This window comes from Chrysochloris asiatica, unplaced genomic scaffold (genome assembly GCF_000296735.1).
Source record: "Chrysochloris asiatica unplaced genomic scaffold, ChrAsi1.0 scaffold00012, whole genome shotgun sequence".
Taxonomy (NCBI): Eukaryota; Metazoa; Chordata; class Mammalia; order Afrosoricida; family Chrysochloridae; genus Chrysochloris; species Chrysochloris asiatica.
In genome coordinates this window covers 7,439,313-7,458,488 of record NW_006408530.1, presented here as the reverse complement: position 1 = coordinate 7,458,488, position 19,176 = coordinate 7,439,313, and the positions used below count along the sequence as shown (strand labels likewise).

Genomic DNA, 19,176 nt, shown 5'->3' with positions numbered 1-19,176 from the left:
AGTTAAGCTTTTTGAGTCAAATCATTGAATGGATAAATTGTGTGAAAACTACCTATGGCACTGTGGGTTAATGTTCTGGACTGCAAGGTAGGCTTGAACCATGAGGTAGGCGGTTCAAGCTCATCAAGCTGCTCATCAGAAACCCTATACAGGGTCACTATGGGTCAAAACTGACTCGGTGGCCCTTAACAACAACTATGTGCCAGGTCCTGTGCTGAGATCTTTACTTGGAATTTCTCATGTGGTCCTTAAGGCAAATCCAAGGTCATAGAAATTTCATGACCCAATCTTTACAGATGAGGAAACTAAAAGGTTTATAGAGGTAGGTGATTTGCCCAGTAAAATACAACTCATAAATAACAAAGCTAATACTCATACTGTCTCTTAGATGCATTTATTTTTTCAACACTTATTTACTGATGACCTCATTATGCCAAGCACAGTGAGTGCTTTGAAAAAGCAGAAAGCACAAAGCTCAGCTCCACAGAGTATACAGTCACAGCTAGGCTCTTGCTCTTACCACTGTATTTTGCAATCTCTCTAGGCTAACCAGTTTGAGTCATTCTTTGTTTCAGTGTTTACATCAGTTATTTATTATGGGGAGTCCTGGTGTGGTGTTGAAGGATAAGTACTAGATTACTAACAACAAGACTGGTGGTTCAAACCTACCAGTTGATCCTTGGAATCCCTATACAGGGTCGCTATGAGTAGGAACCAACTGGATAAGACTTACCAACAGCAATTACATTTATTATGGCATCACTTAGTAAGTTAAACAACTTTCAAGTTAAAACTTAAAGCAATTTGTATGTAGCTCACCTGACTGTACAATGTTTGATTCTGCTTGGCCTGTAAAAAGTCTGGTGTATCTGGCATGACATGAACCTTGGTCTTATCTTTATTCCAATCAACGGTATATAAATGCTAGGAAGTTAAAAAACAAAAGGACATTTGAAATTTGGAAAAGTATTAAGGTCAAACAGAAAGAAAAGAATGTATGCATATGTATTTATAGCTATGCAGATTTATAGATATTACTTAAATGCACTCAGTCTAAAGTATAAGAAATTAAATTCATAACTAAAGTAGCATATGACTCAGAAAAGACACCAAAAAGAAACTCAGGCTTTTTGAAATTATCTTTTAAATATTTTCCATCTTCTAGATTGAAAGTACTTAAAGTATAGCAATAAAAATATATGTGATTCTTCATTTAATTAGACAACAGGATAAGAAAACGTGAAATGTGGGCAGAAGAAAATGGTTTGTATGTGCATGAGGGATGGTCTTTGGAACTATTAGCGTTGCCTAGAAGTAGGGCCATTGGTGAAACAATGGGTTTCACGTTGGGATGCAAATTGCAAGGTTAGCAGTTTGAATCTACCAGCTGCTCCACTAGAGAAAGATGAGTCTTTCTGTTCTTGTAAAGACTTACACCCTTGGAAACTCTATGCAGGGTCTCTATAAGTTGGAACTGATGCTATGGCACACAAAAACAGATGTGGTATACCTGGATTAAAAATCCCAACCAAGAAGTGGAGGCTGCCATGCCCTCCTCACTTGGGAGCATGTGAAAGGGCAGCAGTTCTGTCTACCTTGTTCATGGTGTGAGCATTCTGCTTAGCAAGCACCATGTCCATGGAGTCAGTCAGCTTCTTAAACTGGAAATTGCTAGGGTGCTGGCGATATTTCTGGTCACTTGCATATTCAGTTGCCTTCTTGGCCTTCTCCACTTCTAGAGAACCAGCTGGACTCCAGCCAACCCCTTTGTACCATTCATTGTAGTCCTGCTTATATTCATTCTAGAGAGAGAAGAGGCAAATTCCATTTCACCGTATCAATTTAGACACAAAGGAGTTTCTCAGTTGCTATTTCCCTTCCCATGCTAGGAATCTAACCATCACCCAGAAAGAAGAGAGCCTTACATCACTCTGTATATGATTCATATTCCTGGTCAGCTCAAGGTTCATAGCATCTGGAAGGAGGATGTACTTGTGAATCAGGTGCTTGTAGTTAGTGTTGCTGATGTTGGCTTGAGCATCCTTGGCAGCCATGACACTCAACATGTTGGCAGGGGTGTGGTAACTGGTCTTTGTCTTCTCATAGTTTTTCTTGTACTCCCGATCAGATTGCATCTTAGCCACTTGCATGGAATGGACTAGTTTGGGATCATCCTCAAGACTGCGGAAACCAACCATTTTCCCCTTCTCTTTTTCATAATTGTACTTGTATTTATACTGGGAAGAAAATTTGAATATGTATTCAGAGCCATTTTTATAACTTAAATGAATGCTAATATCAATATTCTGTATGAGAGGGTTTCAAAAAGTTTATGGAAAAATTCCATTATCCTGTCATTTCTTTTTTCCATGAACTTTTTGGAGCACCCTCAGTATTTCATAATATTTATATACAAATTTACAGTTCATGAAACATGTTTTTCACATTTATCTGTGTCAATTGATACTCACAGCTACTTTGTAAGGTGCAGAGCAGTCATTATTATCTTTCTCATTTCATAAATGAGTAAGCAGAGAACCAGAGAGGTGAATGACTTGCTAAAATCACTAAGGATTAGATTCCAGGTGTTCTGATTATACCACATATATTCTGTTAGTTTTTAAGAGACCATTAATATGTAATAAGAATACAACAAGTGACAGAAAAAATTTGAATGTACTTGTGAATTAGTTAAATGCTATCCTGAGAAATCATCCATTTGGCTATTTAATAATGAGAATAGGATCAATTATAAGTTATACAGTATAATTTTAGAGTTACTTTGTATTTGTGGAGGTCTTTACTTTTAAGATTCTTTAAACTTACATAATGGCTAAGAAAATGTTCTATTTATCAACTTCTCTCTACAGAAGGGAGGTCCTGATACACAGAGAGCCTCTTGTTTTACCTCTCTTCTTGTGAGTTTGAGCGTGCAGTTTAGGAGGTAGATGCTAGAAGAGTCAAATGATTCCAACTTAAGACAGGGAGAAGAATTTGGAGTTGTCAGGACAATGTAGGAATGGGATAGGACTAGATAGATGGGGACGATTAACAGCAGAGATAAAAGAGGTAAGAGAAAGTAGAACTGGGGGGTGGGTAGGGGTGGCCAAAGGCAGAGTGTTCTAAAATGTGCTCTTTCTATGATCCCCATGATCCTCAAGTGAGTGGCTTTTGTGTGGAAACAACCCAAATAAAGAATTGGGTTTCATATGGGTGATGTGTTATGACAATGGTATGCTGGTACACCAAATCTTGGGGTGAAGGAGGAGGAATGGAGTAATACTTTGTATTGCTAGTCAATTTCTGTAGTGCAAATGTTCCTAGTAGGTGATGTCAAGTTTCTAATAGTTTGACAACTGGATTGCAAAATTCCCAATTGTTTAACAGTCAAATCTCATGAGCCCAAATGAGCAAACTCCAGCAATTCACTGCATGAGGCATTTTGTTAGACAGATAGATCCTAAGAGGCAGGAGTCGAGAATGACGCTGGCAAAGGGCTTTGGATTCTATTGTTCATAGCCTTGATTATAGAGTTCATGGTAATTTTTCTTAGATCTCCTGAATCAGGGAGGGTCATAATGTGGTAAGTGTTCTGTTTTTATCAGAAATGCCAGAGAAAACATAGGAACAATGCTATGAGTGTTCATGAGTAATATGAAGTTCTTATTTCCAGGCATGGTTTCTTCATACTTCATTCACTCAGTTTCCAAAACTCAGCCTTTATCACATGGAATCCCCTGGCCAAATAACAGTCTGCAGACTTACATCACTAGCAATATCTCTTGAAGATTTGGCAGCTTTGATAGGGATTGCATCAGTTCTGAGATCGTAGCCTTTCTTTCTAGACTCTTCCAAAGAAAGTTTGTAGAGTTTCTGTAAAGAGAGAAAAAGGGAAACATTTCTTTTAAGTACAAAAACCTGAATTGGTTTTACAACAGTAAACTAGCATTGTATCATCCTTTTTGTATTTGAAAGAACACTTCACTTGTGGCTCAATGTTTAAATGTTGTCACAGGTAACATAAATTATGTTTGAAAAAAAAATCTATTGCAAACTCGATTGTACTTACAAGAAACCACCAGGAAAAAAAAAAAAAGAAATTTATTGTTCTTAATCAGGTTGTAAATATATATCTTTAAATGCATATTTGTGAAGCTCTTTTTCTTTGAAGACTTTCTAAATTGTGGTTAGGCAATTTTCTATTTACCATCCCAACTTCTTTCTATAGGGGGAATATCCTGATATACCAAGAACATTTTGCATTTAATCCAAAGAGTTAAGGGAAGACTAAAAAACCGTCATATTTTCACATCAACAGAAAACATCACTGTTTTACAAATGACACAGTTATTTATAGAATTATGTGGGTTCTACAATCCAGAAACAGTCAACAAGCCCAAAACCTTGTAAAATTGAAACTACGAAAACAAAAGAAAATGGGTAAGATTAGAGGATTTCCTGTTTGGATGAGAGAAAAAAATGAAATAAAACACCACTGCATTTTCTAATCAGTATAGTACATTCCTTGTTGTGGGGTTTGCTAAAAATTCTTCAAGACATTCATCTTTCTTTTTCATTAAAATTTCCCCGAGTCCTCTCTAGGTCCATCTGAAGAGCTCTGTAGAGAGAGCTAAGGAAGAGTTCTTGGTATTTTCATTTTTATTCTTCTCTTGGTCTCCAGGTTCTTTTCCTGCCAATCTCTTGACTTGATATAGAATGTTGTTGTTATAAAGTGCTTTCAAGTCAATTCTGACTCAGCAACCCTGTAGAGGGTTTCCAAGGAGCAACTAGTGGCTTTGAACTGCTGACCTTGTGGTTCGCAGTCTAGTGCTGATTCTACAGCACCACACCAGTAGTCCTGATATAGAGTACCTGTCTCTAAAACAAAAGCCAGCCCACCCTTTAAATTCCTAACTGTTCGCCCAATCCCCATTGGCAAACATGCCAACTCTGAGCAAAGCAAGAGTAGAAAGAAAGAATTTTCACTGGTGGATTTTCACTATTAACTTTTTAAACATTCACTCTCATAACTGAAAGGGAGGCTAATAATTTTTGTTTTTACGGATTCAAATGAGATGGAAATAAAGATAACAGGGGAATTATACTTACATCACTCATATTAATAGCATTTGCCTTCGCCAAAACAATCTGTGGGATATCAGGCATGATGTGGATTTTGGTCTTGTCAGCCTCCCATGCTTGTTTATATAGGTGCTGGAAAGTAAATAACAACCAAATTAAAATGTGAACATTAGTGCTTAATATCTTGAAAGGAGCTCACTAAGTACATACAACTCATTTTGACTACATATCATTATTTTATGTATTTTTAAGTGTCTTTTTTTATAAATATAAATAGCATATCATTGAACTTTCTTAAAATAATCGATGTCATTTAGGTGATGCTGTAGGATAAGCATTGAACTGCCAACCACAGGTCTATAGCTCAAACCCACCAGTCACACTAGGAGAAAGATGAGGCTTTCAGTTCCCATAGAGATTTATAGCCTCGGAAGCCCTGCACAAGGTCTACTGAGTGGGAATTGACTCCATAGCAGTGGGATTTTTAAATAGTATTCGTTTTAATAGTATTCCATTAGGTTAGCCTACTCAATTTGACAAGTCTTCTGTTGACGATGTGGAGCGTGGTGGATCCATATGATCACACTGAACTGTGAACCACAAGATCAACGGTTCAAGCCCACCAGCAACTCCATGAGAGAAAGGTGAGGCTTCTTGCTCTGGCAAAGATTCAAAGCCTCGGAAATACTATACAGGATCACTATGAGAATCAGAACTGACTCAATGGCACTTAGCAACAATAATGATAAATATTTTGTTTGTTTCCAGTGTTTTTCTACTACAAGGAGTGATGCCATGATTTTTGTGGTGGCCAGAGAGATGGAAAGGCTGCTTGTCCCAAATATTGGCAGACAGCCTTCAATTGTCCACTCCTTTGGGGTTTGCTACTCTGCTCCGGGCAAACCCTTCCAAGGGTGGTCACATCCAAATGATGATCAAAGTGGGGTTTTAAATGCCTGGTCATATTTTAGCCCAATGCCAGAACACTTGGTCAGGCTCCTTACACGCAAGAGCTCTCCATGGGATTGGGCCCGCGTTACAGTTTGTTTTTCCCTCTGCCCAATTCTCCTTCCAAAGGTACTGATGCTTAAAAAACCCTGTACTCTGAATTTCATCTGTCACCTCCTTTCAGAGACCCTGCAACAAATGTTATCATGTGTATGTATGTTTTTGTAAATATATACAAGGAGTTCTTTAGGTTAATGGTTACCCGAATTCCTAATTTTAACAAACATCAATATACTACTGATAAAAAGTTGGTATCAATATAAACTCCTTTGCCAGTATTGAGTATAATTCAACTTTCTAACCTCTGCAAATCTAATGAGAAATACTCTGTTGTTGATTTAGCCAGGCTTACTTTTCAACAAGAGTCAGCAATTGTTTTCTCTAAAGGGTCAAGTAGCAAATATTTTAGGCTTTATAGGTCATGTGATCTCTGCTATAACTACCTAATTCTGCTGTGGTAGCACAGAAGCAGCAATGCACAATAGGTAAACAAATATCTGTGACTAAGTTACAATTAGACTTCATTTACAAAACAGTATTTTCTTGATCTAGACCAGCATTATCCAATGGAACTTTGTTTGATAGTGGGAATATTCAGTGCTATGAGTAGTCCTTTCCCATGTGTGGCTATCAAGCACATGAAATGTGGTTAATGAGAATGAGGAACTGAATCATTAATGCTATATCATTTTAATTAACAAATTTAAATAGCTACATATGGCTAGTGGTGATACTATTGAATATTAATTTTAGTCAAAAGAACACAACACTAGGACTCAGAGTCCTAGTTCTAATTCAGATATGACCATTGACCGGCTGTGTGTCTTTAGGGGAGTCACCTGACCTCTCTGGGCTACCGTTCCCTCAGCTCTGCAATGAGAGGAATTCAGCTTTATCATCACCAACCTATCTCCCCGTGTTACATAGTCCATTTCTATGACTCTCATTTTTGCATCATTACCCTGAAATTAGAATTACTAAAAATGAAAGAATTCCAAACATTCAATTTAATATTTAAAAATAAATATATTCTTGTAATGGCTTAGCTTCTAAATCCGGCCTGGAGATTTGTGCCTTGTCTTTTAGGTAGGTCTCTTTCAAGGAAATTAGTCTTCCCAATAATTCTGTTTGCTTTTTTTATTAGAAGACTCCTGGGGAATTACTTTGAGATGGAATATAATATAAGTTTATTTTTCCAGTACAACTGGAAACATCATTTTCTGCAACTGTTTGATTTTTTCCCCCTTTTTTGTTAACCTAAGGTATTTCTGTCATCTACATAATGTAACCAGTGCTTTTGCTACAATTTTATTGTTTTTAACTTAACAGACATTCAAGGTTGACATTCCTATTCTGGTTGGTCATGGTGTCATCTCATGGTGAATATATGTATGAGTTTTGTAACAGCTAGAATAATTAATGATACCAGGATCCACTTGTCTATAACTGCTCTCATGTTTGTCCAAATCAAGTTCTGACCCCGAGTGCACTGTAGTCATATATTCTGGGGAATTTGCTGTAATCTCATCAAAGGAGCAAGGAATCAGGCAGGGGTGGGCTGAAACACCCAGTTGTTGTCAGACAAATATTCTGCTGACTCAGCTTTGTGAACTGCTACTAAGCCCCATCTGCGACAAGCAAAGTCATTTTTAAAGGTATATATTAAAAGAAACCCAAAATCCATTGCTGTCAATCGATTCTGATTCTTATTGATTGTGTAAAGCAGAGTTGTTGTTGTTAAGTGCCAAGTCAGTACCAACCCATTATATAGGGTTTCCTATATACTGTATAGGGTTTCCGAGGAACAGCTGGCGAGCTTGAACCATCAACTTTGAGGTTCAAACTAACTTTGCAGTCCAGCACATTGACCCAGAGCAACATAGATATATCTTTTTCATGCCAAAATTTACAACATCATTCACAGGACATACAAAATTATCAACTTAAAATTCGCCTGCTGTATTTGCTCAGTCATTGAATTAATTCACCCATAGGCACTGTGGGTTAAAATGCTGGACTACAAGATTGGTTTGGATCACAGGGTTGGTGGTTCAAACTCATCAGCTGCTCTTCAGAAACCCTGTGCAGGGTTGCTGTGATTTGGAACCGACTTGAACACACTTAGCAACAACAGAAGATAGAAAGTTTGCACTCAACTTTTCACCTGAAGGTTGGCAGTTTGAACCTGTCCAGCTGCACCATGGAAGACAGGCTTAGTGATCTACTTCTATAAAGATCACACCCAATAAAGGAGCTGTAATTGACTTGATGACAAATTTGGTCTTGTTTTGGTTTTATGAGGCAGGGTAGTACGTTAAACACTTTTGGGGTCATTGATGAGGAATAGTTTCTACCTTTTTTTTCTTTTTTTTTTTTTAACAGTAAGGACTCTTTCTCAAGGTAGAGTAAATCTTGAGATGCTTTATACAAGAGGATTTAAAATTTTTTGTGGGACAATTCCATTATTTTTAATTCCATATTTCCATGCACTTTTTAAAGCAGCCTCGTATTTTAGCATATGCACTGCGAATGAAAAGCACTTGGGTTAGCAAAATCTTTAGATTAAGTGTAAAATATGCCTAATTCTCTCTGATGCATGTGAGACATTACATTATTGAAAGACTTACTTCATTCATAATTTTTGCATTATTCTGGGCCAGAACCATATTCATGGAGTCCATCAATGTGGAATACTTCAAAGTGTCAGGGTGCTGGCGATACTTCTTTTCACTGATAATCTCCATGGCTTTCTTGTTTTTCTCTGCCTCCAGGGAGCCCAGAGGGAGCCATCCAATGCCCTTCATGAAGTCATCATAGTCAGCTTTGTACTGATTCTGCAAAGTAGGAAACAGACGATGAGACATAACTAAAGTGTCCAAGAACTGAGTGTGCACTGAATACTCCTTAACGCCCACTTCTGGTGTTAACCAATAGTTCTGTTACATTGAACTTCAACCATTTTCAGCTTTCAATTTCTATCTTTTTAACTTTTCCTTGCATGAGAAATTTAAAATGAGTTTTAAATGCAATTTTTCTGATGCCTTCATAAAGAAACAACATTAAGAAACAATGAATAGTTTAATCTGCCATGGAATTGTTGTCTCCAGAGAAATGTTAAGTGCCATTGAGTCAGTCCAACTCATTGCAACCTTGTAGAGGGCTTCCAAGGAGTGACTGTTGGGTTTGAACTGCCAATCTTGTAGTTGGCAGCCCAGTGTTTATCCTACAGTGCCATACCAGGGCTCCGAAGGTGACTTAAACTGTCTTACACATATTCCCAGGTCCTTTGACTAATAGACAACAAATCCTCTCTTTTGATGTAAGTGCCTGATCATTCACCACGGTCACAACTCTCTTGGGCATGCCAGAAATCTTACTGGGACTCTGAGCAAGTTTCATTTTTCCTCCCTCAGTTCTGGCAATTTTTTCCAAACCCATCATGTTACTTTCATCTGGATGCTTGTATACCTCTCTGACAATCAATAACTCAGCATTTACTTTCCCAGAGAAGTATAGGCTTGGCATGACCTACCTTTGGTTTCTAATTTAAAATCCGCTGGCCACCAAAGGAACTCTATAGCTGAATTCTTGGTGTCCTACCTTTCTGTCTTCTGCATATTTATTCTAATGTTGCCTCATCCATGACCTTTCCACCTTTCACCAGGAAGTAAGGCAGCAATTGCAAAGTTAGAAGCACCACATAGTAAAAATTGTTGGGTTTGAGAGGCAGGCCCTATCAAGTCTCTTGATTTCCTGCTTTTCCGTTTACTCCTCTGCTAGGAGCATTTTATGTTTCTCACTTTCTCTGCTAAATGTATTTCCTTCCATACATTCTTTCTGAAGCCAAATTTTATTTGCTACTCTTGAATTCAGACTTCAATGCTCAAAGCATAATAATAGAAAATAAGACACTACTTTCTAGAATTAATCCTGCTTAGCTAAAATAAATAAATTCAATCTAAAGTAACAAATAAAAACACTTTGTTGAGAAATTGCATATACATTTCTCTCAGAAATTTACATTTTTCATTAGTTACAATCAATCATGACTTGCTTATTATGCTCAGAGAAAATACATGTTGTGACTTTCACATACATCACTTTGAATGTGCATCATATTTTTGGCCAATTCAAAGCTCATGGCATCAGGAAGCATGTTGTAGGTGTGGATCACATTCCTGTAGTTGGCATTAGTGGCCACTTCCTGAGACTTCTTGGCAGCCACCACACTGAACATGTCCACTGGGGTGTGGAAGGATGTCTTGGATTTCTCATATCCTTTCTTGTATTCCCGATCTGATTGCATTTTAGCCACCTGCATGAAGTGCACTAGCTTTGGGTCATCTTCTAGGCTCCGGAAGCCAATGTGTTTTCCTTTGGCTTGTTCATAGGCTTGCTTGTATTTGTACTGTGGGCAGAAGACAAAGCATGGTAATGAAAATGCTGAAGGAAAGAATCAAGTACCATTCACTAGATGCCTCTAACTTTTCTTTAGGTGTTGAGTTTGAAAGTTACTTTAAAGTTTGAAAAGGAGGAGCTCCCAAGGGGCTGGAAGCAAATATTTTTTACTTCAAATTTCTTCCCAGACTGGAGTCCATGAAAAGAAAAGGATCCCAGAGTTAATTCAAGAGACATGAATGTGCTGGTTTAGAATGATTTAGAAAGCATCTTTCCCCATTCATTAACCCAACAAGCAAACTAGGCTGCAGGAATAGATTTTCACAGTGTATTTTAAATTGAGGCTAGAGCCTGGCCCTGTGTCTACTCAGCAGACTATGCATATTACATCCCTGTGGCCTATAGATGATTTGAATCATCTAAATGCAACTTACTTTAGCAAGAACCTGGTCACTTTTTACAGTAAATCATGAACAGATGATTAGAGGTACATAACCAGGCTATGAAAGTGTCATGTGTGCTGCACACAGGATGGTCTTCCCACCAGCACCGAATAGAACTCATTCCAGCTCCTGAGTATACATCAGCTTTACTCACTTGCTCACATTCATTTATCCTAAAGGAGGTCCAGTGGAATCACTTACATCACTAGCAATGTCTCTAGAGGTTTTTGCTGCCTGTATTGGGATAGCATCGGGCCTCAGGTCATATCCTTTCTTCTTTTCTTCTTCCCAGCCAGCTTTGTACAGTTTCTAGAAGATAAAATAGAAAACAATGGCATCTGTTAATTTCCAAAGTGGCATGTACCAGACAGACATCCGATATAACTCTCAGTTCTCTTCAATCTTCTCCTCGGTGTTTGTTGTTGTTAATCTACTTACATCGCTCATGGTGATTTGATTTACTCTGGAGAGTAAAATATCTGGAGTATCGGGCATGACATGAATGGTAGTCTTGTCTTTGTTCCATTTTTCAGTGTAGAGTTTCTGCAATAAGAAGATCAGGCATATGATTCCATAGCAGGGCAAGTGTACTATATTATACCACTAAGAAGAAGAGAGTCCACATTCCCATGGTCAAAGGGGTTAAATCAAATATTAGAAATGGGTTGAAATGGCAAGAAGATGGGTGGGAGAAACTGCATCTACAACAAAAAGACCCCCTTACACTGGAGCAATAAATGCCATTTTGTCCCAATCTCACAACTGTGTGGGATTTTGTGGTTCTCTTGTATGTTATTTATGGCGGTGAAAGACAGTGTGAACCTCAGTGTAGGAGAGAAGTCTTCAGACATGGTGAAATGTACCCATCCCCCACCAGCAGCAGCACTATCACAAGAAAATTCAAAATACAGAAGAACAATCAGGGGCACTGTCAGGGAGCATCATTGAGTATCTGTGGCTGAGGCTAGCAGCTGAGTTCTTACCTTATCCATGGTCAGTTTGTTACTCTTGTTGAGAGCTTGTTCCATCGTGTCCATGGAGTAGGTGAACTTCAGCTTCTCAGGGTGCTGGCGATATTTCTTCTCACTAAGTATCTCTCCTGCTTTCTTTACTTTCTCGACCTCTAGTGACTGTATTGGGATCCAGCCAATCCCTTTCATCCAGCCGGTGAAGTCAGATTTGTATAAGTTCTTTACAACAAAAAAGGAAAATTCTCATTTCAGAAAGGATCAGGCCTTGCATTCTTTTTGCTAGATGATTCAATCATTATCAAAAAAAAAAAAAAAAAAAAGAAAGAAAAAGACAAATAACCTGCTCTTTACTCCTGTCATTTGGGGAAAATTCATTGCAAAAGGAATTATTGCATTCATGGTGGTTTTGAAATCCTGATCCCCAAAAATTACTTTAAAAAATAATTTTCTTGGGGTAAAAGAAAAGAAAAGTTAACAGAAAGGGAACATATCTATCCTAACCTATGGTACATAGAGTAGATCCCATTTACAATATCTCTTTGGAAAATAATTTTGCACTAAAAGAAAGATTATGATATCCATTTGAACTTTTTGAGTTCACACAGAATATATGATACAGTGGTCTAACAGCCAAAGCTGGTTGTTTTGTTTTTAAATAACATATAATTCAAATGAGTAAATTCCCCAAACTTCAAATACTGGAAGAAATTCTTAATGACAGTGAGTTCAACTGGCTTTAGGGTTGAGTAAGTGGAATTTCCTAGTTCCCACCAGCTGGAAATTGGTACCTAAGCCTATACTGACACATCTGTGGAGCATTACGTACGTCGCTCTGAATCTGCATCGCATTCTTGCAGTGCTCCACATTAATGGCATCGGGCAGCAGCGTGTAGTTATGGAATGGCTGTTTGTAGTTGGTGTTGGTAGCAACTTCCTGAGATTTCTTTGCAGCTGTCACACTGAGCATGTCCAGAGGTACATGATAGCTGGTCTTGCTGGCTTCATAACCCTTTTTATACTCACGATCTGACTGGATTTTGGCCACATTCATGTAGTGAACCAATTTAGGGTCATCCTGAAGACTGAGAAATCCAATTTGCTTGCCTTTGGCTTTCTCATAGGCCTCCTTATATTTGCACTAGATGAAAAGAGAAGGGCAGACAGAAATTTGATATGGTAGAGCACAGAAAATGCTAAACTACGTAGTAAACTCTAATAAACAAGTTTTATTAGCATTAATAATACTATATTGTTGTTGTTGTTGTTGTTAAGTGCCATCGAGTCGGTTCCGACCCATAGCGACCCTGTACAGGGTTTCCGAGGGTGTAAATCTTTACGGGAGTAGAAAGCCTCATCTTTCTCCCGCGGAGCAGCTGGTAGTTTCGAACCACTGACCTTAAGGTTTGTAGCCCGATTAGTAACCACTACGCTACCAGAACAGTAACATAATTTTATAATAACTTATAATTATATTATAGAAAATTATTTGTATTAAGTTATAAAAATATCTCATGTGTACTCAACAATATTAAACTACACTTATGTAAAAATTCACTTAAAGCCAAATTCCAATTGAATGTAGGTAAAATCTAAGATTTTTTACAAAATGTTTTTCTAATTTTTTAAATAAACCATTAACAAAATGTTTTTATTGATTTTGAATCCTACTCTGAGGATAGTTAAAATTGGAATGATCTGTAGGTTATATGTAGATGATTTATAAGTAGATTCATTGAATGTTTTCCAAAAATTCCTGAAAAGTTTGTTTATTGTGTATTTTTTTATTTTCTTGTTTCTATTGTTATCTTAAGGAGCTCTAGTAGCATAGTGGTTACGAATTGGACTGCTAACTTGAAGGTCGGCAGTTCGAAACTACCAGCGGTTCCGCGAGAGAAAGATGAGGCATTCTGTTCCCGTAAAGATTTACAGCCTCGGAAACCCTGTGCAGGGTTCACTATGAGTCGGAACCAACTCCATGGTACTTAACAACAACAACAACAACAACAACTGTTATCTGATAAAATGTTTGCATAATTATGAATAAATTTCATCAATACCCTTATACAAATTTGCATATTGGATGCTATATGATTGAGTTTTACTCTACCAAGGTATTTATTATATGAATTTCTATAAAAATACAACCTAATTTTTTATTGACTAATAAATTAAAATTCTGTAATTTAATCCATAATTCTTTCCGGTTTTCATCAGATGGTTTTCTTTGTGGATATTACAAAATTTAGAAATTCTATTCTTTTAAAACATTTGCATATTGTTTTGATTCATTGTTATTTTAGTATACCAAGACTCTTTCTCAGATTCCTGGTGTGGTTCTGTAGGCTAAGCACTGGACTTCAAGCCACGATGTCAGCAGTTCAAACCCACCAGCCGCTCCTCAGAAGCCCTGTACAAGGTCACTGGGAACCAACTTGACAACACTGAACAGCAACAACTACAATAGTCTTTCTCTTCACAAAATCTAAATAAAAAGCAGTATGCAAATTCAAACAATGCTACTAATGAGAATTCCCAATGTTTGACAGTTTAAAAAATGACTTTCTTCTTACTAGTAACAATACTAATTCTTTAAAGATATTTTAAGGGAGGCAATATTTAAAATAATAATTGCAATATCAAGAAATACTTTTAATATTATAGTTTCCTTATTCAGTTCCTAATTTAGCTCAGATAGTCTTAAATGACATACAAAGATTTAAAAAATGTAGAGAAATAGACTATACTACTTTCAAATAAGACTTACATCACTAGCAATATTCCGTGAACTTTTTGCAGCAACTATTGAGATAGCATCTGGTCTCAAATCATAGCCCTTGGCAATGGTTTTCTTCCAGTCAGCTTTATAATGAGCCTACAAAAACAGGAAGGATTATTTCATCATTTTACATAATTAAAAGTATAAAACAAGATGCCAAAATCTTTCTTATAAAACTTGTCATAGTATATACCCTTCCATTAAGGACACTCATAGAATTAGAGTTATTTGTCTTTTATATACCTAGAAAATCCTTTTTAAAACATCAGCAAACAGAACTGAATATACAGTCTGAGCCCAACCTCTTTAAAATTGTATATGTTTATATAACAAAGACAAAAAGAGAATGCTTTGATTGCAGGATAACAGATGAGTTTTGATTTTCTCATACTTTTCAATGGTTTAAAATTTTTCTGTAATAAGTGAGCACTTTTTTGTGTTGTTTGTAATCAAGCATTTGAAATTTACAGAAAAATTTGGAGACTAATATAAAAAATTCTGATGTGATACCACCCAGCCTTAATAAATTTTAGTATTTTGGCCTTCTATATTACTTATTAAATAAGAAAAAATAATTTTTCCTAAATAAAAATAAATAAATAAAAATGGATAAAAGAAGATCTTTGGAGTCCAAAGATAGTCAAAACTTTGGGAAGAATGAAGAAGTCATTTAAAAAGAAATGAGCAATGTTATTCAAGTTCGACTCTTTTAAAATAGCAATTTATCAACTTCAAATAAAAGTGGATTTATGCATCATCACCAGTTAAATATATATAATTCCCAAGAGGAAGGCTAGTTACAGAAATATGTTTCAGAAGATAATTACATTAACCTCTTTCGAGAGTTTTAACAAATAACTGAAATAAATGATAAGAAAGCAAAATGCATCCTTACTACAGACCAGGCACTGCTGTATTTTCCAATCTTATCTAATCCATTTTGTTCCATTAAAAAAAATGTTGGTCACAAGCTACTGAATTGATTTCACAACTCCCTAATGAGTCACAGTCCATTGACAGGAAATGTCAGCGGTATCATGGTGAGGGGCTTGACTACTAGCCCAAAGATTGGAGGCCTGAACCCACACACAGGCACCTCAGAAGACAGGCTTGGTGATTTGCCTCTGAAAGATTACACAGCCTTGAAAATTCTATGGAGCAATTTTACCATGCACAGCTGGGATCAACATGAATCAGAATTGACTCCATAGCAACTCAGAACAACAGCATTAGCAAACATTTTACAGAGTCCTGGAGTCTCATGGTCTCCATTAAGGATCTAAGCTGGGATCTCAGACGAGGTCACACTCAGTTTGTTTCCCCTAAACGTATTGTGAGAGTTCCACAGAACTAGCAAGGAGAGGCTGTCAGAAGCAAAATTCGACGGGCACCAGGCAGCTACTCACCTCACTCATGTTGAGAGCATTGACTTTAGCTTGAATAAACTGAGGCAATTCCGGGTCCATGGTGTACTTGTGTTTCAGTTTCTCCCCCTCCACCTTGTAGTTCAACTAAAAAGAAGGAGGCAACATGAAAATGGTATTAGTTGACCTATTGTGTTACATCAAGTTCACTCTTTAAAAAATTAAGGCTATCTTTGTGCTTTTCCATGCCCCAGGCAGATACCAAAAGCATTGCAGTGAGGGGGCTCTAGTAGACATATTCATGTATTCATTCCACCAACCTTTTTAAGACAGTGGTGTGCGCTAGGCATGGTGATAGTTTCTGCTTTTAAACTGATGGAAAAGACAGACCTTATCCCTGTCCTCATTGAACCTACAGTCCAGTAGAGGAGATAGGCCACAAACCATGAAACAGAGTTAAATGTGTGATGGATTGCAAATGGAATAACTGCAGGGAAGTAGTAGGGTGGTCAGCAAAGGCTTTCTGAGAAGGTGATGCTCATGCACACATTTTGAGAAAAGGCAGAAGAGCTGGGCACACAAAGAACCTTCCAGGGCTGCTAGAAAGGGTCATGTGATTATAATGTGTGGAGGGAGGCCAAGGGGATTAGAAAGAAAAAGCCATAGAGTGGAGGGTCAAGTTAACAAGTTTAGATTTTCAGTTCAAGGTACAGTTACTAAGGGGTTTTAGTATAAGACTGACATGGTTTCATTTATGCTTTAAGATGGTCTCTCATTGTGTGGGACCTTGGGATGGGAGTCCAGCAGGTTATTACAGATGTCCCTAGTAGACAGAATGGGGGTTGGTGGCAGTTGGTAGCAGTATATTCAGATTGCATAGATGAGAGAGATTTGATTCAGCAGATATCTTGGATGTGGGGATTCACACAAGCAGGCGTCAACCATGACTGCCTGGTTTCTGGCTTGAGTAACTAGGCAGATGTTCACATCATTTTGGCAGATGGAGAACACTGACTACGTAAGTGTACAGTTTCTTTGTTGTTGTTAAGTGCCATCGAGTTGGTTCCAACACATATAGACCCTGTATAGAGTTTCCAAGCAGCAGCTGGTGGATTTGAACCACCAACTTTGTGGTTAGCAGTCCTACAGTGTCATACCAGGGTGCCCCCTCAACTCTCCAGTTTCTTTAGTTAACTGAAAAACACAGTGAGAAATGACACAAGTTCAGTGCAAAAGAAATCTAATGAAGCAACACTATTACCACTTAAATAGAACTAATATTTAAATATCTGTGGTAATGTGGGGACTGTCCTGAAATCTACTGATAATCCTCAAATCTAAACCAAGCCACTTTCCAAAATCTGGAGGTTAGAATCCTAAAAAGTCTAGCCTTCCTTACAGGTGGATTATGAAATTACCACAAGGAGGCCTCCTGGCACAGAGGCTAACTGCTTGGCTGCTGCACAAAAGGTCAGCATTGTAACAGTCAGATTCACAGCCTTGGAAATTATGAAGCAGGTCTGTTCTGTCCTATGCCATCATTATGAGTCTGAATCACTCGATGGCAATGAGCATAGTAAGTAGCTCCTAACTGAAAGTATAAGAGTCCCAGACTGACCTGGGCTCAGAAATGACACCCCAGAGTCATCAGTGTGCCTTCAGAGTGATCACCTCCCACAAGGTCTCTATCTGAGATCCTCTCAGAACATGGAACTATTATGCAAAGGGATTAAGACATTGTGCCTTTTCCCAATGCAGCTAGGCAGAATTATTGCAACACAGTGCAATGTCGATTATTTAGCAATTCAGACAAATAATAATAGCAATGCTATCATTTTTATGGAGAATGGATAGGGATTTTCTTATGAATAATACAGACTCTCTACATTTGGGTATAAGGCAAACCTGAACCCCCCTCCCACTTCCCTATTTTTCCTAAGAAAGATTCAAGTTGCTTAAATAGTAAAACCTTTCTATCATAAAACTCTGAAAGCAATTTGCTAATATAGATGCCCCTTGACATAGTGAGTTAAGAAAGGTGGCGGAATGGCTGATTTGTGGGTTCTTCAGGGACAAGTGCTTTTGAAGAAAAATGCTTACATCGCTTAGCTGCTTTGTGTTCTGCTGAGCCAAAACCATGCCCATGGAGTCAGGCACACTAGTGAACTTGATAGTGTCTGGGTGCTGTCGATACTTCCTCTCATTTAATGCTTCGCCTGCTTTTTTGACTTTCTCGACCTCCAAAGAACCAATAGGGATCCATCCAATGCCCTTCAAGAAGCTGTTATATTCATCTTTATATACGTTCTGTAAAAGAGTAATCTCATATGAGGAGACACCTTAGAGAATATTCAAGAGATGTTTCTAAAATCTGCAGTTCTATCCCCAAGAAATGAATAACAACTCTTCTCAGCATGCTTGTGTCTGTAACAGAGCTTTTCACTGTGTCTGTCACAGAGCTGATTACTCTGTGAAAGTAATAAGAAAGCAACTCTGCCGTAAGGGTACATTATACAACACTGGAGGGAATCTAGGTCATATATTTTCATGAGTTCTGCTAAAAGATTGTGTCTCTTTTGGCAATAAATTGGGTTTTTCTTTTCATTTCACTGAAGACACTAAAACTTGTAGTTTCATCCAAAGATTCTCTGTAAGCCCCTATTGTTCATCTAGGATATTCCTGATCTCAGCAAGGAAGAGGCATTTTAATTGCATAGCAATAAATGAGCACCATTTCTTCCCTTTACAAAGAACAGTTCTCCCAGAAATCTCTCACTTGCAGAAGAAAATCCTCTGAATGTTAAATACCCTCCCCATGAATCATGCTGCTATCACAAAGCTTTGATGGTTCATTTTAGATGACTCATTCCATAGATTTACATGGATGTGAGCATGGCCTTGAGTTAAAAAAAAAAAAAGAAATCAACAAGAAAACCTTCCTAAATTCAAAAAGAACCAAGAATTCTCGTATTTTATATGATATGTCTATTGTCATTGAAGCTGGCCTACCAGAAGCGCCTGTTTAGGGACTGGAATAGGGTTTATTTTTGATCCAGAAAGACAATGTCATAATCATTATGCTATAAGCACAGAAAGTCAGGTAAAACATAGCCTGTCTATCTTGTCATTGTTAA

General features: G+C 37.6%; 1 protein-coding gene across 1 annotated transcript in view; it reads right to left on the bottom strand.

The window, feature by feature from the left end:
* Window positions 1–19,176, bottom strand: part of NEB (nebulin) — a 261,077-nt gene that overhangs the window by 182,009 nt on the left and 59,892 nt on the right. The window contains 14 exon segments of the mRNA XM_006834547.1: window positions 820–924; window positions 1,596–1,802; window positions 1,926–2,237; window positions 3,766–3,873; window positions 5,110–5,214; window positions 8,718–8,924; window positions 10,187–10,498; window positions 11,133–11,240; window positions 11,370–11,474; window positions 11,915–12,121; window positions 12,729–13,040; window positions 14,667–14,774; window positions 16,085–16,189; window positions 18,143–18,349. Coding sequence (XP_006834610.1) covers window positions 820–924; window positions 1,596–1,802; window positions 1,926–2,237; window positions 3,766–3,873; window positions 5,110–5,214; window positions 8,718–8,924; window positions 10,187–10,498; window positions 11,133–11,240; window positions 11,370–11,474; window positions 11,915–12,121; window positions 12,729–13,040; window positions 14,667–14,774; window positions 16,085–16,189; window positions 18,143–18,349 — 2,508 coding nt within the window.